Genomic DNA, 27,311 nt, shown 5'->3' with positions numbered 1-27,311 from the left:
CAGAAAACATGGTCATATCATAAATACAGGCAACATTGGCATCGGCAAACGTCACGAAATGAACATTCTGGGCTTTTAAGATGCAGCCCGAAACCACAGAAACCAACGGGATCTGGGCTCAAAAATAATAATAAATCCACCCCAATCCGACCAGAACCATTTATTAGTGTTTATAATGGCGTATTTGGTAACCTCTGTAGAAAGAAGGTACAGTTAAACTCTGTAGGAAAGGAAAACAAATGTGCTTCACATCTTGGGAAAATAACGTTTTACTTATCATCAAGCCTATATTATGCTAACTTATAGAGTAATGGTATAATGTGTAAGAAAATACAAAAATAAGATTAATACTGTCAATATTTGTACAAGAAATATATTGTATTTGAAAGGAATAAAATGTTATATTTATGAGAAGTGTTAGTGTCGTTCTGAAGAAAGCCGATGGGAAAACAAACACGATGACCATACAGAAGGGTTTTGTGTTTTTCATAAAAGGATTTTTTTCTTCTCTCTCTCTCTCTTTCTAGATATAACTACTACTACGCTCCCAAACAACGTTTCTTTTTTAATTTCAAATTTCAAGCACCATTTCCCCCCTCTAAACAATACTTTGGTTAGAGAAAATATCTGCAAGTGCTATTCAAAACAACATGGCACAAAGTTACTTACTGCTAACATCCTTTTTTTTTTTCTTTTTTTCGTTTTAAATCTGTCAGACGTTGGAAAAGTAGTGTATTTCTTTCAAATTACACCTCTGCTATGATTATTATATTTCTGCCGAGCCTGCTCAAAGCCTCTTCATAAAAAGTAAATTATTTATAGTTCTTTTTTTGTGTCTTTTTTCCGAGTCCTTTACAAGCTATGGAACAGTAGCTGAGAGCTGCAGTCGGGGTCGTCCCACGTGACATTTGGCAGTTACAGCTATTTTAACACAGTATCGTTATATGGGGCGAACCGGGACCCCGGGTCTTCGTAATGCGGCTGCAGTGAGTGAGCACGTGGCCATGCATATCGGAAAAGTCGCGTGTAAACTCGAAGCCGAACGAATCGAGCTCGAAGCGGCTGCCAGTGAAATGGTCCGACTTGCTGCTGTTTGTTAACGCGAGTCATGCATCGCTCAGACAGCGTGGAAGGCAGTTACGTTTCTGTTTGGGGACACGCATCTGTGTACAAAAATGTTATTAACCACTATGTTAAATGCAAATTTCCCTATAAAAACACTTCTAGTTCACAAGGTTGGAGTCTAGACCAGGTTTACGGCACACTTCACCACAAGATGAACAATCCCAGCTGGGATTATAAAACGTCATCGGTTCGACCCTGTGTTCGACCTCTCCCAGCACGGGTCCAGCTCAGTACTGGTGTAGGTATGAGGGTCGATGCTCGGGTTTGAGCGGGAAGGTTTTGAAGCCTTTGCTCAGGATCTTGTGCTGGGAAACCTGTTGCTGCTGCTGCTGTTGCTGCTGCTGTTGTTGTTGTGGTGTGAACGGGAAGCCGGAAGAGATCCCGGAGGATGGAGGGCAGTCATTGGCTGTCGACCACACCGGAGACTGCAGCATTTGCATGGAGTCGCCCCATTGGCTGGAGGGGATGGTCATCTGGTAGAGGGAAGAGCTGGGATTGGGCATGGTGTTGGTGTGTGAGGAGTGCTGCCATGGGGCTTTAGGAGGCCATGTTTTAGTTTTGCTGTCCTGTAACACAAACAGCACAAAACACATATGGAGCGAAACTATGAAAGGGTGCCGAAGGGCTAATGACAAATATTCATGTTCAAGAAGGTGAACGATTAAATCGCATCCAAAAGTGTGCGTTTACATAATATATGTGTGTGTAATGTGTATAATTATACACATATGCATGTATATATTTAATAAATATTTACATGTATATACTGTGTGTGTGTGTGTGTGTGGGGGGGGTGTATATATATATATATATATATTAGGGCTGTCAAACGATTAATCACATCCAAAATAAAAGTTTGTGTGTACATAATATATGTGGGTGCACTGTGTATAATTATTTTGTGTATATATATATATATATATATATATATACACACACACACACACATGCTTGTTTATTTAAGAAAAAAATATTATTTCTATATAAAATATTTATATTTATATATAATATAAAGTATATATAAATCTATATACAGTATATACATGGACATATTTCTGAAATATACAAGCATGTGTGTGTATTTATAAAATGATTATACACAGTGCACCCACATATCATGTAAACACATACTTTTATTTTGAATTTGACAGCCCTTATATATATATATATATATATATATATATATATATAATTCATTACAGTTGTCAAAAAATGACAACAACATGGTTGTATAGTGCAAACTGAGCCTTTATGGAAGGACTCCACATCCAAACTAAAGCAGCTTTTGCATTCTCTATCTTTATTATATTTGCTTGAAAAAAAAATTAATTTTGTATTCTCTATTTTCCTATTGAAGAAACATTTCCATTTTATTTTTTCCTTGTACATCTCAAGTTGAAAATAAAATATAATATTCTGTAATAGCATACTGTAGCCACTAGATGTCTGTATAGTCCTTTACATAAACATATATTTAGGGCTGTACAATTTAATACATAAAAGTTGTTTTTTAAAATAAAATCAGTCCTTGAAGTAATCAGTTACATTACTTTTATATTGTGGTGCTTGGATTACATTGCTGAATACTTTTGTTAAAAAAGTAATTTTGTATCTGTAATGGAGTACATTTTTAAAGTAACCCTCCCAAGCCTTTATGTAAACACAAACCTTTATTTTGTATGCGATTAATCGTGATTAATCATTGCCCAGCACTTGCATTTTAAAGTTTATAGTTTCAAAGTTTCTCATAAATGTAATTGTTAAATTCATGTTAGTCTGATGTAATATAAATAAATTTTAAATTCAACTTTTAAAAAACAAAAATTTGTTTAGTTTTTTTATTACAGTACTTGATTGCTAAACTTTTCTACGTCAATTTACAAATATTACTTTTTAAATCATTTGACAACAACATCTGAAGTAACAATCATAAGCGATCAGAATCAAATATGATATTTTAAGACTCCTCTGTGTGATGTCACTTCCTGGGATCCTGCATGTAACACCACACTGAATTTGACATGACATCATATGTCAGAAATTATGTTTATTTGGCTAAAAACTCCACTATAATCCAAACGTTAATTATTTAAACATTCTATGACAGAAGCGATTAACAGCAGCGACTGAATGTGTGTAAACACCTACTGTGAAATTCCATCTCATATTATTATGAAATAAACGTGTGTGTGTGTTTGATTCCTACCTGGTTACTGTCGTCACTGGTGTGGTGCAGTGGAGGAGAGGGCAGAGTACACACTTCCTGTTCACCACAGCTGTGTTTCCTAAAAAACACACTCAACATGAGCAACATCATCTCACATGAAGCGAGACAAAGCAACAAATCAAATGTTGGTTACCGTCTTTGTTTGACAGCCGCCACCAGGTCCGGCCCAGAGAACATGGAGAACAGACTGTCCCCATTGGCCGAGGAGGTCTCGTCACTCGAACTGGCTGAATCGCCCTGATTGGCTGACCAGCCGCTGTTGACCGCCTCCCTGCTTAAATACAAACATCTATATCAGTGTTTAAAACTATTAAAGGGGATCTAAAATGCCCCTTTTCACAATATAAAATAAGTCTGTGTGTGACGTTTCAGCTCAAAATATCCAACAGATCATTTTTACAGCATGTTTAATTGTCTCTTTTGGGGGCTCAGAAAAATGCACTGTTTTAGTGTGTGCCCTTTAAATGCAAATGAGCTGCTGCTGCTGGCACAGGGGGCGGAGCCTCACAGGCTCACACTCGTCTTCAGCGGCTGGCTCAGGTTTCGGGAGTAAATGTGGATTAATACATCCAGTCACACAACACCTACAGCGCTTGAGAGACATGCTCGTCAGTGCAGCGATGGCGGATGTGTACAACTCGCTGTGAACTGGATCAAGCCGGTTCTATGTTAAACGTCAACATTAGTGGGCGGGGCCTGTGGCTGTTGTGACGTCACACCAGCCCCATGGCTGAAAACAGGTCGTTGGGAGACACTGGTTATGGTTTAGTGGGATTAAAAAAAAAATGAGTGAGTGGATTATATCACTATAGGGTGGTTGAGCACCATGTGACTGGTCATGTGTCACTCACCCTTCGCTGTAGTATTCGGGGTGTGCCCAGCCCCTGTGCTGCTCCTCAGGGTGGGGCCAGTTGCTGCGGGGGTTGCTGGGACGGCGGACATGTTGAGCCTGGCGTTTCTGCTGCATGGCCTGATTGACCCCGGCAACATAACGAGCAAACTCTGGATCCGAGCCCACTGACCGAGACCGAGACACAGAGATGAGTGGGGTTAGTCCTGCTCTTTGTTTAAACTGACCAGCACAGCAGAAACACATAATGGAGACCAACACACACACACACACACACGCACACACTCTACTCCACTCACACCGAGAAAACAATTAAATTACCACATGCTATTTGCATTCAATTAAATTTTAAATTCATTACATTACAATTGCAATGTCAATTTGATGCATTGTTTAAGAGCAATTAAATAATTATAAACTAAAAAATATAATAATAATAATAATACAAAAAATGCAATAATAATACTATAAAAATATGCACATAATGGAAATGTGACTGAATGAATGTTTGCATATAATATATATATATATATATATATATATATATAATAAAATATAATAATAAATAAAATATAAAAATATAAAATGTATTAAATATAAAAAAATATAAAATAAAAATTAATAATAAAATGTAACATTACACTAACTATATTTATACAAATACATGCATAATAACTAACTAAATATGTAAAAACTAGTAATTAGAAAAATTCAGATTTGTTGTTATTTTTTTCAAAAAGTCATATAGCAATGTTTGTCAGCACAGCTTTAATCGCGTCAAAGTAAGTTAAAAGTATATATAAATCACTTGATCAGAACAGCCACTCTACCATGAAGCTGAGTTTTGCTCAACCAATGATAGTCAAACACGTCTGCTCACCTGCAGGGTCAAAAGGCATGGAGTCTCCCAGCACCCCGAACAGACTCTGCTCGCTCTGGTCTCGGTTGGGCCAGGTGTTGTTCCGCGGCCCCTGCGGGGGCTTGTGTCCGAGCATCTCTGACATGACGCTGTCCATGTATGTGCTGACCAGCCCGAGACTGTAGAGGTCAGAGCTGAGGTCGGGCAGACCCGGAGCGGGCCACTGCGTCAAGGGCCCGATCGGTGACAGGCCGCTCAGCGGACCCTGGGGCCACTTACTGGGAGCTCTCGGCTGCGGGGGCTGCTGGGAAGAGATCTGTGGAGAAACCGGGGCTTGCTGTTGCTGAGGCTGACCAATCGGCTGCAAGAGATGCTGGTAGAACGGCAGGGTCGGTTGCGGTTGCGACTGCGTTTGCTGTTGTTTTGGTGTTGAAGGAAGTTGTTGCTGTTGCTGCTGCTGCTGCTGTTGCGTCTGCTGCTGTAAGGTTTGCGCTAACGTCTGCACGGCGTTGTGAGACACTTGCGAGGTCGGCGGTTTCAAGTCGGACGCATTTGTCGACGCAACCGAGTTCCTTCTCTTCACTAACGGAGACGCCTGCTGGGATTTTCCCATGTTGAACCCTGATAGGAAGTCGATGACGTCTTGCATCTCCTGGTCGGTGGGAAGGTTCATGCCCTGCTCGTCGGCGCCGTTGGCGAGGTGTGTGTGGCTCGGGTCGGGGGTGCAGGGCATGCTGCTCATCTGAAGGATGCTGTGCAGGCGTGCGGTTTTGTCGTCGGAGTTGGCGCTGCTGCGAGACGGGGTGTTTGGGATGGAGTAACTGCCGCCCGCGCTGGAGTTGGACGAGGTTTTCTTGGTGAAGCGTGAGGTGAGTTTGGAGATGGTTTTGGGGAGGCCGCTGGAGGATTTGGTGCTGTTCCCGGGAGGGAGATCCACGGGGCCGCCGTAATCAGTCGTGTCCCGTTGAAGCTGGATCTGAATGGTGGGCAAAGTCTGTTCCCTGCACACACACACACACACACACATCAGCAGAAAATTACAACTTCTCTCTAATCAGATCAATATTATGATTGTAATATTTTCCATTTTCTATATTTTTTTCTATATTTTTTATATTGTCTATATAGTTTTTGAGTTTTCTTTCAGTTATTTTAGTACATGTGTGTATGTGTGTGAGAGAGATAGTGCATGTAAAATATTCTACATGCATGCCTTTAGTATAAAATTGTATATATTATAAATGCATATGAATGTATCATTTTCTACATTTTAGTAGAATATTTTGCACACACAATTTTTTATTTTACATTTTTAGTGATTAGTTGAGTTTTTACTAGTTTAAAAAAAGGGGAAATTTTATGTATTGATGTACATTTCAGTTATTTTAGTAAAAATCAAGTTATAGAGTTAGTTAACCCCAAATAAAAATTCTTATTCCCACAGAGAAGGAAATGAATAGTTGATAAAAGTCGTTATTTTAGTTTGTTTTTTGTGCACAAAAAGTAATCTCATCGCTTGATTAACGACTTGATAAAGATTGAGCCAAAAGCTTGAAGAAAAGATTAAGATTGAGCCAACGTCACTTGGACTATTTTAATGATGTCTTTAATAACTTTTCTGGGCCGGCCAGTTTCGATCACTTAAAGGAGTAGTTCACTTTTAAGAAAAACTTGCTGATAATTTACTCACCCCCATGTCATCCAAGATGTCCAAGTCTTTCTTTCTTCAGTCAAAAAGAAATTTAGGTTTTTGATGAAAACATTCCAGGATTTTCTCCATATAATGGACTTCAATGAGAACCAAACGGTTCAAGGTCCAAATGCGAGTTTTAATCAAAAATATCTTCATTTGTGTCCCGAAAGTGAACGAAAGGGTGAGCAACATGAGAGTGAGTAGCCTAATTACTGACAAAATTTTCATTTTGAGGTAAACTAACCATTTAAACTAAATGAAAATAAGAAATGCTTGAAATATTTATTTTCAATCATCCCTGAGTGAAGTGAGGTAAGTGTGTGATGCGTTTGCCACTGACTTGCGCTCCTTCCAGCGGTGGAGGTCGAACACAGCCGTGTAAAGCACGTCCACCAGGCCGAGGGTCTTCTCTGGATCCAGACTGCGCTGCAGCAGAGACATCGTGGCTGGATCCTCCTTCAGACACCTGCAAGACAAAACAGCACAGTCAGATTACATTTACAAGTCTTTATCATTTAGGTTATCAGCAAAGGCTAAGCTTTGAGAAGAAGCTTAAACTTAGAGAAATTAAATTAAAACAGACAATTATATACCAAAAACGCAATATTTTTCAAGCAAAATTAATCAAATATAGCAATTATATAATCCCTTTAAGTTTTATATTTGATAGAAAAGTTGATTTTAGCTAAATTAACCCAATTTAACAGGGGTTAAATGTCTTGACCAGCTTTTCTTTATTTTTTAAAGTTACCAGCCTTTACCAGCATTTTAATTATTACTTTCACACAATTTTCACCGGCCCCAGAACATATGTTGTAGTATAAATATCTAAACATGCAATATATCAGAAGAAAGAACAGATGATCTGCTTATAAACAAAAAAAATGTTTTTATTATAGCTTCATGCATTCCTTTTTAATCAACCCTTGAATGTGGGTTAGACTTTTAGAATAAAAGCAACATTCAGAACAAAAAGCTGAGAAAAATCTAGTTATTTTCAAAGACTACAACATGAGTGCATAAGCAATGCTTTTCTCGTTTGTTTTGATCCAGAGATTCAGTTCTCTATCAAAAGATTTGTAATAGCGCCCCCTACCGTATAACAGTGAAAACAGATAAATTCAGTCAATGGCGGTGAAAGATTTAAGAGCAGCGTTTAATTTTATTCATAAATATTCATTCAACAACATAAGCCATCTCAACTCTATACAAATGCAGTAAAGCAGCTCAAACTCTAGCAAACTAAAGAGGATGTCCATCTTCCAATTACGTTTAGTGATACTGAGATTTAATAAACTATTGCTATAATTCCCACAAACCTTACCCTATACAGTTACTCACCATGTGGAAGGAACCTGGATCACAACTTTAGATCCTTCAAGACAGATCTGAGGGGCGTAAGCTTCCTTATTCTCAATCTGAGCCGTGTCAACCACAACCTGCACAAACACATCATCATCAGATTTAATAACTGCACACACTGCAATGAAGCTCTGCCAGAGAATAAACCATTCATGTTACTCGTCCTGTGATCATAAATCAACACTTGGACACTCGAGAGCCGACTTTATCACCGTTTCCACCAGAAAACACAAATGAAACATTTCCCACAGTTCTTGAAAAGAGGTCGTGAAGTTTGAAACAGGGAGGCTGTTTCCTATCAAACAGGAAGTGGGCTATTGTTATTAATAGCGCAGGTGTATCCTCAATGTGACTCAAATGATGGGGACTCTACACAGAAAACACACACGCCCAAAGGTTACGGACCACACACACACACACCAAGGAAAGAAACGGCGTCATGGAAACGGCTTTATGATTTTTCAGAAATCATTTTCCTCACAGCCGGAGGCCTTGAGTTCAGACTTTTATTCTGTCTTCCGTGTGAACGTTGCCGTCAATGACCGAGTAGTTCGAGGAACTTAGTCCAAGGATCGAGCCACCAGGGTGGTTCCCCGAGAAATAATGGTTCCCCTAGGAACTCTGAAGTGATGTAAGACTTTGTTGTTGTGACTTTCATTTTGACTTTATTTTCATGACACTGAGAACGCCAGAGCCTGAACACACAATGCTCGCTTTCTGCGTGTTCATTCGTTTAAAATTTGTCTAACAGTCCCAGATATATCCAGACCCACAGCACCACCAGTTTCAGAACCCCAGCGCCAGAACCGGAAGTGAGGGAGGGGCGGAATTATTATTATTGCATTTTAGTTATTTTAGCAAGAATGTAAGGACAAAAAAGGCCTGAGAGTTCCTCATTTGATACATTTTAAGTTAAATTTATACAAGATTGTTGTGATAAAACAGGCCTAGCTAGGGTTGAATTGGTCATTTTATACATTTTTATTGTTTCGCTTAAAACAATGCCAAATTTTCTCTCTCTTTTTTAGATTTTGACATTATTATTTTACACAAAAAAATTCATGCTGCACGTTCTTGTGAAATAAAGTACATTTTATAAAAAAAATACCCATGCGTTTTTTATTATTATTTTTTTATGATTAAACAATCAAAATCATTCATATCTTCAATATCAAAACAATTTAAGATTTTTGTAAACACAAATAAATAAATAGAACATAAAATATCACAGAAATCTAATCAGTTATCGAATTGTGTATAATTTTGAAAACCTCCAATGCTTGTCTTGTTTTATATCTTTCAAAGCTTTATTATACAAAGTTAACTCATTCATAAAAAACAAAAAACAAAAGATCTTACCTTCATAAATCTACACGTATGCATAAACTGCTTAGCTAAAATTATGAAACCGTTATACATTAAAATGCCCATAAGTTTCAAGTATTATTTTTTCACCATCATGATCAGGAAGTAACTCATAATCCAATGAAACGGATAACTGAAACTATATACAATTATTTTACACAAAATCAATGTTTTAATGCTTATTGTACTGTAGGCTAATGTAGCATCATAACGAGTAGGACGTTTCATGTTCAATAAAAGCTGTTTCATGTGTAAAATACCCTCCAAATTACGTTAGGTGGCGTTATTAGGTTTCGAACCTAAGCTCCGCCCCTCACTTTGGCTCCTTAATCACGTTTTCTCCTCAGCTAAAAGGTTAAGAGGCTCATCTATCACTGTTTTCTATGTTCGTAGAGTTACTTTGTGGTGTAAACATATAGGTTAATCTGTGCGTTTAAAAATGGCTGGTGTTTCTCGTGCTTTCGGCCAATCAGCGTCACGTATAGTTCCTATAGCGCTGGTTTAGACCGACTCTGAAGTAGGAGCTCAATTAGTTCCTCCAAAAGGACTTCTAGAACTAAAATAGTTGCTAATTCCTGCGGTGCGAACACACCAACATCCGTGAACTAGTTCTAGCAACTATATAAAGGTTCCTGCGGTGCAAAAGACTTTCTGGCGTTAACTCACCAGTCCCGCCTGTCCGAACAGCAGCTGTACCGCGGTCTTACAGGCTCCTCTCCAGCTGGAGGGACACACCTGGTTCAGGACCTCAGTGACGGGGGAGTCGTCCCGCACCGCCACGCCGTTCTGGTCCAGCGCATCTTTGATCAGCTGCAGCACGGCATGCTGGGAAGAGATTACATTTGATGAATTGTAAAATTACTATACAATTTAAATAGACACTACTGTTTGAAGGTTTGGGGTCTGTTATGCTCACCAAGGCTGCATGTATTTGATCAAAAATACAGTAAAAACTAAGAAAATATTATTGTAATTTAATACAACGGTTCCAGAAGCACTTCCTGTTTCAGTTTTTTAACACTACATAAAATACAACCAGCAGAACATATAAAACTGAATCAAATAAAAATAAATTAATAAAAGAAAACAGTTTCAAACTGAAACAGGAAGTGTTGTTTACATCTAGCAAAATGGTCTATACAAGTGTAATACTTTACACTGAATACTCAGCATCATTACTCCAGTCTTCAGTGTCACATGATCCTTCAGAAATCATTATAATATGATGAAGAAACATTTCTGATAATCATTAATGTTGAAAACATTTGAGCTGCTTCATATTAATATATTATTTTGTGGAAACTGATGAATTTTATTTTTCAAGATTCTAAGATGAATAGAAAGTTGAAAGCATTAGAAATATCGTTAAAGATTATTTTCTGTCACTTTTGATCAATTTAAGGCATGCTTGTTTAACAGTATTAATTTCTTAAAAAAAAAAAAAACCTTACCAACCCCAAACTTTTCAATAGTGTGAGCATAACATTGAGAGTAAAACTTAAAGGGTCTTTAAAAAGCCACATTTTCTTAATAAAAAATATAATCATTTTTGTTTTGGATGTGAGATTCACGTATCAGTGTTTAAAACCATCTGAGTCATGCATGTTCCACCTAGCTTTACTTCTTATTTGTGTACTTGCTATCATAGATTACATTTGCACCTAGATCTCATCTCTAGTCATAATTCATAATATTGTGTTCAGAGAGAGAACAGAATACCGTTTTAAGCTTGAGGTTATCTGATGCACTTTCGTTGAAGGAAACTCCTCGGAGGAGATGCGAGCCGATCTGGACAGGAATTGTGGGTAATTCACACTGGATTGGCTGAGACGTGGTGTGAAACCGTCCGGCCTGCTGGGCTTCAGCGTCACTGCAACAGCCCTGTTCATAATCAAACACTGTTCATATGCACACACTCAATTAAACCAAGTAAATGACAAAACCTGTGAAGACGCAACAAAGTCATGTTTACAAGTAACAGCTTGAGAGCTCCTGAGGAAGATGAGGAAGTGAAATGTTATCTATTTGTGAGTTCGGCAAGCAGTTTTTTGTCAGATTTGTCATTGATGTCCGAAATAGCTGCAAATATGGCCGGCGAGTGAACAGACGTTGAATATGTGGAGCATATTTAAATATGTGGACATACACGTGTCTCTCTGCTGAACACATGCACATCCTGAGAGACGCTCTAATCAGCACTAAGCTGTAATTCCACACACGGCAAACATACCTGCAAAGCTGCTTCCACTGATTTGGGATTGAGGTGAAATCCGGCCTTCAGCGCGTATTCACTGTGACCCAGAGAGTCTAACGCCACTTTATACGCCTGCAACACACATGAACACAACGCCAGTGGGTCAGTCTGTGCCTCTCAAAAACCCTCATTATTAACAGAACACAAAATGATTACCTTTACATTTTAATAGCACTATAAACTGCTAGATCTATAATACTAAACATCTGTTTCTACATTCAACCATGTTACAGGTTACTTTTTATTTTAAGTTTTGCACCATCATGATTTTTTGCTCATTACATTCTTAAAGTAAAAATATTTAATTTGCTCAATTAATACGAGCTGTGATTAGGGTTGTAACGGTATACCGGTATGACGGTTTATCGCGATATTGACATGTACGATTATCATATCGTGCACATTTGCTTATCCGCGGTAAAAAAACAAAAAAAAACAAAAGAATTCACCTGCACTGCCGCATGCAACTTCTTTCAGCTTGACTGCTTACTCCATATCCGTACAGCACTGAAAATGTCCGAGACAGAGGCTGCGAATCTCTATCTACCGCCAAAAAAATAAAATAAAATCTGCAGTATGGGAATATTTTGTAACTTATATCCGAAAAACGATCGTGATGTTGTCCTTGAAGATGGATATCCAGTTTGCAAGATATGTGGACGAAGAGTGGCTGCAAAAGGAGTAAACACGTCGAACATGTTCTCCCATATTTAGGAACACCATCCCTCCGTGAAGATAAAGGTTATTCATAACTTTTATAACTTAAGGCCATATTATTTCTGTCATGCTGAGGGAATCCCGGTCTGTCAAAAAGACGCACACATGCGTCTTTTTGCGTTACAAAACAGATGCCACGTAAAATGTGCGATTTAAAAAGATAGATGGATAAATAAAGCAAAATATAGCTATGCAGTAGCCTAAATCAAATCGCGATGTGCGTGTCTGTGAATATACAACGCAAAAAGACTGGTGTGCAAGAATGAGAACGTGTCTCTGAATGAGCAGCGCCGTTTCGTCTAGTAGATCTACACACTCAAGTACGCATGACGCTCATGGTTTTTAAAGCTGTCTCAGCCACTACGAAGACGTGAACACATGAATATATCTAGACAGAGAACACTTAATGTGCACTTTATAATTATTTTTTTAAAGAATAATCATCAAATACACTGACTGAAACTCATAGGTGTTCAGTAGGTGTTAACGCGGGGTTAAATGTAACACGGACCGTTTACACAGTTCGTCAGGATCAAGCAGGTTGTCTTTCCGCTATTTTTCTCTTGCTGCCAGAAGACGGTCTCCCGCGAATTTGCGGAAAGTTTTGATTATATTTCGTGAAGATACTGGACAAAGAGTGTTTTGACACCATGAAAGTAATTTTTTTCATCATAGGTTTTTTTCGGTTTCTGAGTTGGGTGTATACGTTTCCAAATCTAACTTTATATTGCCTTAATCACCGTCTTGTTGGCTCAAACATAGCACCGTTTTGAAACATGTCAGCAATTCCTAGCGACTGTTAGCTAGGTTTAAAATATGTAATACACAGCGGGGTTAATTCTAACAGAGTGGTACAACTAAGCCTCCAAGTGTACAATGATAATCAAATGAAAACGGTGCCACACAACTTTTCAGGTTTGAGTATACATTTAACTTTGTTAGACGTTCACAAACAATGTTGAGATTTAAAATGTTTAAAATTTAGTGTTCTATGAATGATAACTTGTTTATTTATTAAAAATATGGCCTGTTATTAATGCAATAAACCCTTTACATTTTTATTTTAAGCTAATTTGTATTATCATTACTGTTATTATTATTAATAATAATAATTGTACATCATGCAGCTGCCACACACAAATCTAATTTAATTGCAATTACAATATTTATAATTTTATTTATTATTATTTATTGCAAAACTATGCAGCCCTTTTCTATGTCTCTATCCATGATATTGATCCATAATAGAAGGATGATTGGATGAGGGATATGTATGGATATCTGTCTATACAGATGCACAAACAATATCAAACTATACAAATAAAATAGTACTGAATTATGTGTGTTACACACAAGTGTTACAACTAACCCCTCTCTCTGTTACAATTAACCCCGCATATGGGGTAAGTTGTAACATTTGCCCTTCTGTCACTTTCAGTCCAACTGTACGAAAATGGTAGGTCCTAGAAAAAAACTTTAAGTGTTCATTTGTAGCAGAGATGTGCATGTTGCTTGTGTAAAAAAAAGTATTAATCTAACCTAATTATTTTTTAATTAATTGAGCCAAAAGCAAAAAGCGTTAGGTTGTGCCCCGCTCTCCCCTACAACCTGGAAAAAAAAAGTTTGGTTTAGCCTATGATTAAAATATATTACTATTGTGTATAGTTTTTTTGTCCATGTTTTAATTTATTAAACTTCTCTTGTGTAGACAAACTAAAGTTGTTACATTTTATCTGATTGCATTCTCAAAAATACATTTTGTATTCAATCACAGAATCCAGATCAGTTATTTCAGACAACCCAGAATTTCTGAGGAAATAAATATACATTTCATAAAGACTCTATTGAAAAAACCTTTGTTACAATAAACCATGTTCAACCAAAAACAATATCTGTTTTTATTCATTTAAGGGCCATTGTAGCTGATGCTGATTATAATAATGATAGGTTTAATATCGTATACCGTGAAACCGTGATATTTTCTGAGACGATTATCATACCGTGAAAATCTCATACCGTTGCAACCCTAGCTGTGATATAACTAGTAAAGTAATTATGGCATTAAGTAGATTAAACTTAAAGCAATGCACTAGTATTGCTGAGGTCATGGGTTTGATTCCCTGGGAATGAATGAACTGATAAAAAGTATACAGTATAACTTAAATAAGATGTCGCTTTATCACAATTCAACATTTTTTTAATTGTGATAATTATTTGATAAATGCTACTATCTAGCATGTACATTTATGCTTTTTCACATCAACACCCAGTCATCACAAAAAGACAACTTACAATGACAAACAGATTGACGTTCATTTATTCTGATTTCACAGCACTAGCAGTAAACTGTTGTGAAGGTGTGTGCTCACCTGTAGAGCGTTGTCGATCTTGGCGTTGAGCTCTTTGAGCTGGTGTTCAGGTATGGAGGTGTTCTGAGAGCAGAAGAGCTGCTGTACCTGAATGCCAGACAGACAGCCGTCTCTCCCTCTCTCCCTGAGACACGCCGTCACCTGAAACACACACACACACACCTATTTAACAAACAAAACTTCCTGCTACACTGCTGCTGCACACATTTATTCATTCAAGTAGTTTAGGAAGGTAGTATGCAGTCTGAACTAAATAGGATGACAGAGACTAAACACCGCATTTATATATATATATATATCAAAACGTGTGTGTGTGTATATATATTTTTTTTTAAATAAAAAAAAACATAAATGTTATATAAATGGAATATAAATTAAAATGAAATATTCCTAAATGTATTATAAAATATATCTAATATATATCCTATGTGAATTTTATAATGAAACATACATTAAAACATTTATTTTGCCAGAGCTTGTTGACTGCATCAGTGTTTATTTATTTTTATTTTCAAGTAGTTTTCATAGGTATTTAGGCTGGGCGTGGCAAAATATTAAGACAACATATGAGTAAATCTCAAAATGTTCTTATATATAAAATATAATGTGAAAATATATAATTAAATAAATAATATATTCAAAATTATATAACTGTCAAATGATTAATCACATCCAAAGTAAAAGTTTGTGTTTACATAATATATGTGGGTGCACTGTGTATAATTATTTTATATATAAATACAGACACGCTTGTATATATTTAAGAAATATGTTCATGTATACACTATAATTTATATTATATATAAATACAAATATTTTATATAAAAACTTTTTTTTTTCTTAAATATACATGCATGTGTGTATTTACTGTATATATATATATATACAAAATAATTATACACAGTGCATCCACATATATTATGTAAACACAAACTTTTATTTTGGATGCAATTAATCGCGATTAATCATTTGACAGCCCTAAATATTTTAAAATAATTTTGTAAGGGCTTACCGACTAAAATATATCAGTGTGTGTTTATTTTTGGGCAAGTATTTGAGGTATCATGCAGATTTGAACTAAATAGCATAACAAACTGGACATTATAAAACAATATTTGGACAATGAAATGGGTAGATGTCACAAAAAAAATATTTTTAAATCTAAAATGTAATGATTATATTGTAATCATTTTCACTCTGGTTGTGTGTGCATTGATCGGTGGTGTTGTTCACCTCTGACGCTCCTCTCCATGAGCGGATGGCTTCCTCCAGCTCCGTCAGGGGCCCGGGGTTTGTGTTCTGCGCGTGGGCATTCCCACGTCTCTCCTGAACCTGTGCCAGCGCCTCCGCCAGGCAGGACTGTGCCACCGGCTGGACTTTCTGCAACGCCTGCGACAGGAACTGAAAATGCACCTGCATGACCGTCAGGAAGCAGCGGCCCAGCACCTGAGAAGAAGAGGCACATCAAGCCTTTAACCCAAAATCACTCTCCTGCTCTAGGGTAGGTTTAGGTTAACTTTATTGTTCCCGAGGGGAAATTTTGCTTTGGCACCGTGCAGAGTTGTTTGATTTGAGATCTTTAAATAAAAAATACAAATATTAATCAATGAAACAAGGAATATTGATAAAAAACAAAAATGAACAACAAAGTAAAAATCCATACTTTCCAGTACTTCAAGAAAAACAAAAACAACCTTCTATTTACATGTGCAAAAAGCAGTAGGAAGAAGTAACATAAATGTTTCATTAAATAAACATCATAAAATCACAAAACAAGCAAATATAGACACAGAAGAAAAAAAGACATTATTGACTGCACACTTCCATGGATTAAAGTGCTAGTGTGGTTGTTGCACATTACTCCATTGTATTGAAGTTTATGTAAAGTGCATATGCTAAGGTGCTAGTATTTATATTGCACCGAGATCACAAGTAAGGTGCGGAAGTGCCGACATTTTATTGCACACAGTTTTATGTCACATCGTTCAGCAACTAGATAGAGACTGGCACAAATGATAATTTTAAGTGATTAGTTTTGCATTTGGGTACACAGAGTCTTCCTCCTGATGGCAGGGTTTCATATTCAGGAAAGAGGAGATGTTGAGAGTCTGATTGAATTTTCATAGCCCGTATCAAAACTGCCTGCTCTGTATAGGCTCATATTCTCTCCTCCCTATAATTTTCATGGGTATTTTGTGCATGTTGGCTCTCATTGTGAATGGATCATCAATGCATATTACTCGGCAGACAAAAAAAAAAAAGCTTTTATCAAAATCGATATTTATTTATCGATATTATCGGTCGATATTAGGCATTTTCTATAATATCGGTATCGGCAATTATAATGGCAATAAATGAATATTTAAAAAAGAAAATAAAAATGGACGAAACACGCTTCAATCATCTCTCCTTGGCCTGTTATATTGAAAATGTATGTTTTACAATTTGTAGTATGATGTTATCTATTGCTAAATTATGGCTCATCATAGACTAGCTAACCACAAAGCAAGCTAATGCCGCTATCATCAGTGGAAGACCGCTAACGTTAACATTAATGAGCTTGGAAACCACAATTAACTTTTTCTGCCTAAATAAAGTAATTATTACTGTATTTATAACTAGCATATCTCTAGTTACAGTCCCTGCATTGTAAAATGTAAGTTAGACTTGTGAGGAGTGAACATTTAGACATAGAGAAAAAGTATCAAACGTATCTTGTGTAGAAAAGTTAGCTTTTCTTTTACACGTGTGTGAAATCCAACAATATTTAATAATAAATAAATAAATAAATAAATATCGGCCGATATATCGGAATATCGGACTTTAAAACCCAAAAATATTTGTATCGGTATCGGCCTTCAAAATCCTTTATCGGTCGTGCTCTAGTCAAAAGAAGTCACTCAATGTGACGTTTTAATGTAAATACGAAAGAAATATGTGAAAAATATTCAGCCTGATTTCAAATGAAAATAAATTGTGTTTACATTATATGTGTATAATTATTTTGTATATATACACACACACACATGCATGTATATATTTAAGGAATATCAGCATGTATATACTGCATATATATTTATAACAGCAACATATAGCTGGTAAAAATAATGAGATATAGACACTGGATCATTATGTGCTCAGATCACTTGTTTGTCTTGTTGGCCCTGCGTGTGTTTATAATAAACAACAGAATAATGAATAAGATTTAAAATCGCCGTGGATCGACATAAAATAGTCAGAAATGCAATGCATGAATTGCTTCTGTTCATAAAGAGAAAAAGCAGGACACAGACCTGCCATCCACGTATACGTAAATATTTGCATACTGTATATATATATTTATATATAACATATCCAACACATAACAGACTTGTGGTGTACATCCGGTGCTGATGTCTTATTAATAAGCAGAACAAAAACCATCAAGACCAAGAAACCCCAACGAGGCCAACGCACCAGACAACGCTTGGAGTTCTGGGAAACGGTGGTCGATCCTGATAGTAATGAGCGCGTTCGGGAACATTCCCAGACACAGAAGCATTCTGATTTACAGCGTTACCGTCGACTCGCTTCCTAAATAGGGAGTCTTTCCTGACTCTTGTCTTACTCATCGCCACGGGAAAGTGCAGACAAGCTCGTGAAAATAATGAGATATAGACACTGGATCATTATGTTTGTCCTGCTGGCCCTGCGTATGTTTTCAAGAAACAAAATAAAGATTAAGATTCAGAATTGCAGTAGATCGGCATAGAATAGAGTGAGAATTGCTTCGGTCTTAAAGAGAGAAGACAGGAGACAGGCCTGTCCCCCCCCCACCCACAGCAGAAAGGGTTTCTTTTACAGGTATCTGCCGGAAATATCTACAGGCCAAGTTGTAAAGACAGAAATATGCCATCTTGTGCAACAGGAGACAGGAAAAACAAGGTGGCGCCAGTTTCAGTCTTTCACCCCTCGCGCAGAAGCACCTGAGAGACGGAAGCATATATAGGAGCCGCTCTTAAAAGAGAGCGAAGACAGATTTAGACTAATAAATCAACTAACTGTAAGGTTACCACTTGAACATCTTTATTCACAGCTAATTTAATGGGTTCAGGGCTCAACATTAACTCTTGTCTGCTTGCTGAGAGTTGGACAAGTGAAGGTTCAAACATATTAAAAATCAAATGTAAGGTCCAGAAAAATAAAATGTGTAATAAAATTGCAATCACTAATCATGATTAATTCATTTATTATTAATCAATCGATATGCAATTGCAGAAAAAGCATTCAAAGTTGATTCTTGATTCTCATGTACAGTGACAGACAAATAAAATAAAAAAATAGCAAAAAATAAATAGTAGCAAATGAAATATTTTCTATACACACACACACACACACATATATATATATATATATATATATATATATATATATAAGCTTAAAAAGTTCTTAAACTTTTATATATATATATATATATATATATATATATATATATATATATATGAAGAGTTCAGATGCAAAAGCCTCTAAATGCCATTTGAAATTTTCTTCTTTAATGATGCTTTTTATCAAACTTGTATATTTAAGTTCAGTAATTCGACTTAAATAACAATTAATAGGTAATTATCATTGCCATTTAATTGAAATTACTGAACTTAAATATACAAGTTTGATAAAAATCGCCATTAAAGAAGAAAATTTCAAATAGCATTTAAGGGCTTTTGCATCTGAACTCTTCAGATATATATATATATATATATATATATATATATACACACACACACACACACACACAAGTTTAAAAAGGGATTTTAAAGGCTTTTAAAACAACCTTAAAAATGGGGAAATATATTTTTATATAATGATGCAATAACAATAACCGGTTATATTTTAATTATTACTAATTACTACTACTAAATTATTATTATTATTATTATTATTGCTATTACCAATAATAATATTATATAATATTATAATATAAATATATATAAATATATAATAAATATTATATTATTATTGCTATTACCACTAATAATAATAATTATTATTAGTATATTATTATTATTATAAGTATTATTATTAACAATTAATGTTAATACATTGTTTACTAGCATTACTATTATTATTCATACATTATTATTATTATTATTATGACAATAGTATCGAAAGAACAGTGCAAATGAGAAACAGAAACTTAAGTGACGAAAAAGAGTGAAAACATGGAGTCATGATCCAAATAAAACTTCTCCGAATAAGTCTGTTCAACTGTTCATATGCAAACAAACCACATCACACAGTTTGGAAATCCGATCTAGGGTCAGTATTCTTACTGAGGGCATGCCGAGACCCAAAAAGAAGAGCGCAGCTGATTGGCCCAGCGATGCACTGGTGTATTTCTGTAGCGGCGCTTCATTGACACAATCGTGGAGTCAGGTAACACACCCCCGGGGACGGGAATACCCTGCTGTCGCCCTGCCAGCCCAACGTAAACAGGAGAATGAACTTGCCCCTTCACACACACACACACAGCAGATTCCCTCGAGGCAGGAAGGGCCACTTGCAAACAAAAACGCTCATTAGCAAATACAAGACGCTGAATAGACACTAGCTGCCGCCTGTAAAGATTGTGCCGTGTTTACAGAGAGCGTGTTCTGCTAATATATGTGTGCGTTTGAGAAACATTTCCTTCGGTTTCATTCACGATACAGTAGGCCGTGACTAATAAACAGCATGAAAGTGTCAAAAAACAGTGCTATATTGTTAAAAATACAACACTCTTGTATTTTTGTCTCGCCTGATTTCTTTTTGACACAGAAAAAGCATTCCAGTTTTACTGCTTTAGACACCAGGGCTATGTTTCCCAAAAGCATCATGAGCAAAGTCATAGACATAGATCATAGAGACTATTGGTGGTAATGGATCGAAGACCTACTGTACTTAGGCTTACAATGCTTTTGGGAAACGGAGTCCTAGTGTTTTTTAAAGCATCAAAACTGGTATGTGTTTTGCATGTCAAAATAAAAAATAAAAATAAAAAGAGAGAGACAAAAATACAAGAGTCAAACACTTGAAAACAGAGCCGTAAAGTTTCTGTTTGAGTATTCAGGGCATTTCTGCTTGTGCAAACATTATAAAACACTTTCAATATTTGAATACATTCCACAGTAAACTCGTTCAGGGGGAAAGAACTCGGAATTACCAGAATATTCCGTTACATACTTTTAAAAACTTTGGCGTTTTGTGTTTTGGCACGAGGTTCCGATGGGACTTTGTAAAGCTGGTCTCTGTAGCTGCCGGTCTGGCCCGGGTCCCTGCCACAGCGTGCCCGTTTTAAAGGCCTGCGGTGTGAATCCACATCCACCGGGCGCAAACCCTGGCTCATAAAGGCATCATTTCAGCTCATATGTGTCCCTCGAGTCGAGACACGGAGACTGACCAGCACAACACACACGGGGGAGGGAGAGAGAGAGAGAGAGCATCTGGTTTCTGAAAATATCTCGGAACAGAGGAATTCCTCTATAAAGGATCTGGAGGCCTCTCCTCGCCTCGCCTTTGAAAAATAATCAGTGTCTGGAGAAACAACAGGCCGATGGGAAGCACAAACACCACAGGTCTGATCGCAGGTAGAGCTGGATTTATAAGCATTCCTGACTGTCCTGTCTTTCTAAAATTGAGCTTTGAGCGAGACACTTAACCCCTTAGTTGCTAGATTTGACAAGACTGCCGAAAGCTACAGAACAGAGAAGCAAAAGATCTCTGCAATTCACAGAAACAACGTGGATTTTGCCATTTTCGTGTCAATAACATGGTGAATTTGGAGTAAAATCATAGGTAACACTTTACAATAAGGTTCATTAGTTAACATTAGTAAATGCATTAACTAACATGAACTAATAATGAGCAATGCATTAGTTACAGTGTTTATTAATCTTTGTTAATGTTAGTTAATACAAATACAGCTGTTCATTGTGCGTTCATGTTAGTTCACAGCCCTTTAACTAATGTTAACTAATAGAACCTTTGATTTTAATAACGTACTAGTAAATGTTGGAATTAATATTAACTAAGATTAATAAATGCTGAAGAAGTATTGTTCACATATTGTACACGTTAACTAATGTAGTTAACTAATGTTAACTAATAAACCTTATTGTAAAGTGTTACCAAATCATACCATATTGCATTTACAACTCGATTAAATATTTACCATCATATATTCTGCAGAATTAGATGTTTTTAAATAAACACTGACAAAGAACGATACAAGTTAAGGCTAAGATAAGATGATATATATAACATTAATATAAAGTGATCACCCGGATTTAGACATACCTATATTGTATTTATATAAAGAGGTTTGATCGCAGGATTTATAAGCATTCCAGTCCTTCTAAAATTGTTCTTTGAGCGAGACACTTAACCCCTTAGTTGGTAGTCTCCGCTTTTGATAGAAACAATCGCGATTCTAAAATCAATTTTTTATTCCAGAATCGATATTAATTCAAATTCAATTGCTTATAGACGAGGTTGACATATGTTAGCCACTTTCGTTCCAACAGAGGATGAAATGTGTCATTATTTATGAGTGTTGAGTGACGTAATATCCAAAGCGTAAACCCTCGCGCTACTCATATACTGAGAGATAAGACAATAGAGCTGCACGATTCATCTTTAAAAGACTGATCTGGATTCAAACACACACGCGATGATCTTTCAATTCGTCTGTCTATTAAACCTTAGACAAACTCATATCGGAACCATCAAAGCGGTGTTGGCGCTGCTGCTGCCCCGGAGAGAGTCGTCATTAAACCGCTTCACAAACACTCTTTTCAACCTCATAATAATAGCATTATTTCTGAGATACAATAGTTCAAATTATCATAGAAGTACTTGGATGAAAGTCTAAAGCTCAAATATGAACTCTGACGTCTATGATAGCATTCAAAACCAGCTTTTGATAGACATTTATACATTTACATTTATTCATTTAGCTGACGCTTTTTATCCAAAGCGACTTACAATTGCTATATAGGTCAGAGGTCGCACGCCTCTGGAGCAACTAGGGGTTAAGTGTCTTGCTCAGGGACACATTGGTGTCTCACAGTGGATTCAAACCCAGGTCTCTCACACCAAAGGCATGTGTCTTATCCACTGCGCCATCACCACCCCACTTTTTGATAGAAACTTGGTTCTTAAAATAACGCATTTATTGATTACATTGAATGTCAAAAAAGAATGTAGTTGTGTATGATGCTTCTGAAATAAAAGTCAGAAAGATGTGATGCTTTGTTTTTTGTAAATATGACTCATCTTATACATCATGTACAGTCTGTATAAGTTAGTGTATGATTTAACTTTTCCCCATGGTCAAGTACAAAAAAACAAAAAAACGCAATATTTATTATAATAATAATAATAATAATATCAAAATAGATAGAGAAATTCTTGATACGACAGCAGAAACATCAGCATGTATTAATATTAGGGCTGTCAAACGATTAATCGCATCCAAAACAAAAGTTTGTTTCCATAATGTATGTGGGTGTACTGTGTATAATTATTTTGTGTGTATATATATATATATATATATAAATACACACATGCATGTATATTTAAGAAAAAAAATATGATTTACATATAAAATATTTATATTTAATATAAATTATATATAAATCTATATATATGAAAATATTTCTTAAATATATACAAGCATGTGTGTGTATTTCTATAAAATAATTATACACAGTGCACCCACATATATTATGTAAACAAACTTTTATTTTGGATGCGATTAATCGTTTGACAGCCCTAATTACTATCAGTGCAGGTGGTTGTTGTGTGACCTACCTCTACGTCCTGCAGGCTGAAGTCGTTCTGGTCTTTAAAGTTAGCCGCACCTGCGCTGAGCTCCATCAGCATTTTGCCGATCTCGGGCTTTATTGCTGTGGTGAGCCGGCTGGTCGTTTCCATGACATGTTCCTGCACGTCCTTCAGTTGCATAGCCGCTTTGGAGTAACGGGAGTCCCGAAACACGCTGCCAAAGAGCTCGGTCAGGAACGCACTCGCGCGGCAGAACGCGTTCAACGCGTCCAGGTATTTGGAGATGCCCTGTTGGATGTCCGCGATCGCAGTCGTAGCGCCTGGGGGCGGGGCATGACAGCCAGAAGGGGAGGAGCCTATCGTTGCCATGGGAGAAGGGGTGGAGCAAGACGTGCCCAACGGGGCGCTGAGGGTCCGGCTGAGTTCGGGCAACTGGAACTGCTGGTGCTGCTGCACTTTGTGCTTGGACCCGCCAAGCAAAAAGCGCAGCTTGTAGTCCATTTTACTTTCTTGCGCACTGCAACAATACATAAGTGTCCAACGTGCCCAGGAAGAGTCGGTCCTCACGAAGCAGACAACTCTTGAATTTGTTTTTATGTGCACAAGTACTCTGCCTAATTTGGGTCTCCTGGAGTCAAGTAAATAGATAGCTTAAAGATCATGTCATGACAGTATTCCACTCCTGAGAGATGAGAGCGGCGCAAAGAAAAAGGGTTGAGGAAATCTTGCAGCCCAGCTGCAACTCTGGACGCTGCTCACATCAAAAAGTTTCCACTTATATCCCAGTGAAACTCCAATTAGCTTCAGGTATTTTCTATTAGAACTGGTTCCTTACGAGCAGGGGAAATCACTGCACATCACAAGCACAGCTTCAATTCTGGACCAAAATCCAAAAGTGCATAATCAATCCTTCAAACGGAAGTGAAAAACCCTTCTTTCCGAACTCTTTCCGTAGGCCTCTAATAAAAATAGAAAAATCTTAAAAATCTGTCAGCAAAAACAATATGAATTTTCAGAAGAGGGAAAACAGTGACACCGGAGGATTGGCGTGAGCTACAGGGTGACGTGGCCTGAGCCGCTCTGACGGATCCAGTCGGTCAGAGGGTTTTCGGAGGGCCGAACAGTGGATCACACGAGATCGACGGCTCCCTCTTGATCCGTTTCCAGAGCCTGAGGTAGTTAATACTCACAACGGAAACAAATGTGCTTCCAGATAGAGGTCTCTCTGCAAACGCGGACCGCAGCAACAAAAGCACAAATTATCTGTAAGGCCTCTCGGTCGTTTCCTGCGAAAGAGACAAAGAGAGAACGACGTCAGTGAGATTTCACAGGGAGGATGTGTTTTGACATTTGTTTCCAAGCATTGATTTGATCAGACGTTTGTTTTCAAACGCCACACTTATTACAGTATTCGGTTTATCTAAAACGCTGTCGTGTAATCGGCCGCCAAGTGGAAGTGAATGAATCAAAAACTAACTCTAGCTGGACAATAACTTTATTGTAGAGCTGCTGTGAAGACAAAACAATATCAGTTACTCTCATTTCCTATTATCACTGTGCAATTGAACAAGTGCTGAAGGTAACTTGACTTGACTAGTGGTCATTAAACCACTCAACTGCATACAGCCCAAATCAAGGGGTTTAAAGGTCAAAAGCCTCCCTTTGGACACAACGTACACAATAGCACCTTCATCGCCTCCAAATTCCTACTAATTTTCAGTAGCGAGAAAAAAAAAATCTTAATTAATGAAATTCAAAATATTAATAAACACTTGATGCAACACACCTCTCTTCAACAAGACATGATTTGAGGAATCATTCGTGTCAAATGGAGCATGTTTAGATGCTAAAATGTATTAATTTCATTAGGGCTGTCAAACAATTAATCCCGATTAATCGCATCCAAAATAAAAGTTTGTGTTTACATAAAATTTGTGGGTGCACTGAGTATAATTATTTTCTATATATAAATACACACACATGCTTGTATATATTTAAGAAATATTTTCATGTATACTATATATTGATTTATATATAATTTATATTATATATAAATGTAAATATGCACCCAAATATATTATGTAAACACAAACTTTTATTTTGGATGCGATTAATCACAATTAATCGTTTGACAGCCCTAAATTTCATATTACATGTTCCTTTAAATTGGAATGAGCAACAGTAATGCATGAGTTAGTATTCACTTGTATATGACAGGCACTGAAACAACAAATCACAATAGGCCTTGAACAAAAATCAGTGTTCGACCCTCATTATTCAAACCTGACAGAACACAATAGGATCCGAAAGAGCACAGCATCCCACTGTCTAAAGAACAGAACAGGGCCACAGTCCATCACAATATCTGCAATTCAAAACCACCAGGCAAAACCCATGAGAGACGTGTTGTTTCGGTCTGTCATTATGCAAAGAGTCCAGTCAGATTTGCATAAGCTGAAGAAGAAGAAAAAATGCTGCACAATTTTGCACATTTTCACAGCTCAAGTCGCCACGTTTCAGGTGACAGAGACAGGTGCAGGAGAGTCTATTATTGAACACAAAAAGACACCATTTTATACAAGACAACCCGTGACTAGCAGAAAAACTGTATTTTAGAAAGGCCAAAAATATTATTCAGAAACACCATTTAAAGATGTCCGTGTTACAGTGTATTGTAATTATGTTTTATAATAATTAACTACATGTACTAGTATGGGGTTCAGGGTTGGGTTTAAGGTTAATTATGCATAATATATAGTTATTATATACAAGAAACACTCAGTAAATCAGTATTCATGACGATATTCATTTCATCCAATTATTTATGAAGGAGATCTTTTCACATGTTTGTTGGACCTAAAGAATGAATGTAAACATTACTTATTTGTGAACATGTACCACAAATCTGTTTTACTTTTTCTAGATTCTGTGTTTTGTGTTTTAACTCAAATATATCATCAAAAATGGTGTCTATTAATTAAATGAAATCAAAAATGCAACTTAAATTTAAAATAAAAAACAATTTAATCAATCCTCAAATTTTAAAAAAAATGAAACCGATTTAAAATATCAGAACATTGAACACATTTTCTAATTCGGTGCTGCACAACAGAACAAAAGTAAACATTAAAATATAGATGAAAAAATATCTTTGATAGTTGATTATTATAAAATCTAGGGGTGCACGATATATCGGCCACCATATCAGTATCGGCCGATATTTGCTCATTTTTATATCGTTATCGGCCCGATAATAAAATTTGGCTGATATATTAAAGCTGATAAATAATGAATTATTTCCTTCAACACTTGACACCTGAGACACTTAAGATGCGGACTGTTTAACATGATTGATTTTAATTGCTTGAAATATGATTGGAATCAAAAAGGAAAATATAGTTAAGTGCAAAATGTGCCGTCATATCGGCTACATGAAATTATAATGAGAACATTACAATTGTGTTAGGGGACGGATTTTAATTGTGAGACTTTTGTTTTTGCAATCAGGCTTTCAAAAATTGGATTTAGATTTATCGGCCGATATATCGGTTATCGGCTTTCAAATATAAAGAATTATCGGTTATCGGTATCGGCCAAAATGTTCATATCGGTGCATCCCTAATAAAAACACTATAATAAATCAATTTAATGCCCTAAGAAATTTTATTATCATCATTTTATTGTATAATTT

The 27,311-nt window shown here is 36.6% G+C and overlaps 1 protein-coding gene across 2 annotated transcripts in view; it reads right to left on the bottom strand.

The window, feature by feature from the left end:
- Positions 1–510: 510 nt before the first annotated feature.
- garre1 (granule associated Rac and RHOG effector 1) overlaps positions 511–27,311 on the bottom strand; it is a 41,734-nt gene continuing 14,933 nt past the window's right edge. For both annotated transcript variants that reach the window (XM_039683908.2, XM_039683907.2), the window contains exons 2-14: positions 23,648–24,906; positions 16,055–16,267; positions 14,822–14,962; positions 11,712–11,807; positions 11,201–11,362; positions 10,148–10,306; positions 8,096–8,193; positions 7,095–7,220; positions 5,083–6,062; positions 4,204–4,369; positions 3,486–3,623; positions 3,332–3,410; positions 511–1,691 (exon numbers count right to left, since the gene is read on the bottom strand). In XM_039683908.2, coding sequence (XP_039539842.2) covers positions 1,353–1,691; positions 3,332–3,410; positions 3,486–3,623; positions 4,204–4,369; positions 5,083–6,062; positions 7,095–7,220; positions 8,096–8,193; positions 10,148–10,306; positions 11,201–11,362; positions 11,712–11,807; positions 14,822–14,962; positions 16,055–16,267; positions 23,648–24,151 — 3,201 coding nt within the window. In that variant the 5' untranslated portion in view covers positions 24,152–24,906 and the 3' untranslated portion in view covers positions 511–1,352. The remainder of the gene's footprint in view (positions 1,692–3,331; positions 3,411–3,485; positions 3,624–4,203; positions 4,370–5,082; positions 6,063–7,094; positions 7,221–8,095; positions 8,194–10,147; positions 10,307–11,200; positions 11,363–11,711; positions 11,808–14,821; positions 14,963–16,054; positions 16,268–23,647; positions 24,907–27,311) is intronic.

The sequence above is a fragment of the Pimephales promelas genome, chromosome 10 (assembly GCF_988280905.1).
Source record: "Pimephales promelas chromosome 10, fPimPro1.hap1.1, whole genome shotgun sequence".
Lineage (NCBI taxonomy): Eukaryota > Metazoa > Chordata > Actinopteri > Cypriniformes > Leuciscidae > Pimephales > Pimephales promelas.
This window is presented reverse-complemented; position numbering and strand designations above follow the sequence as displayed.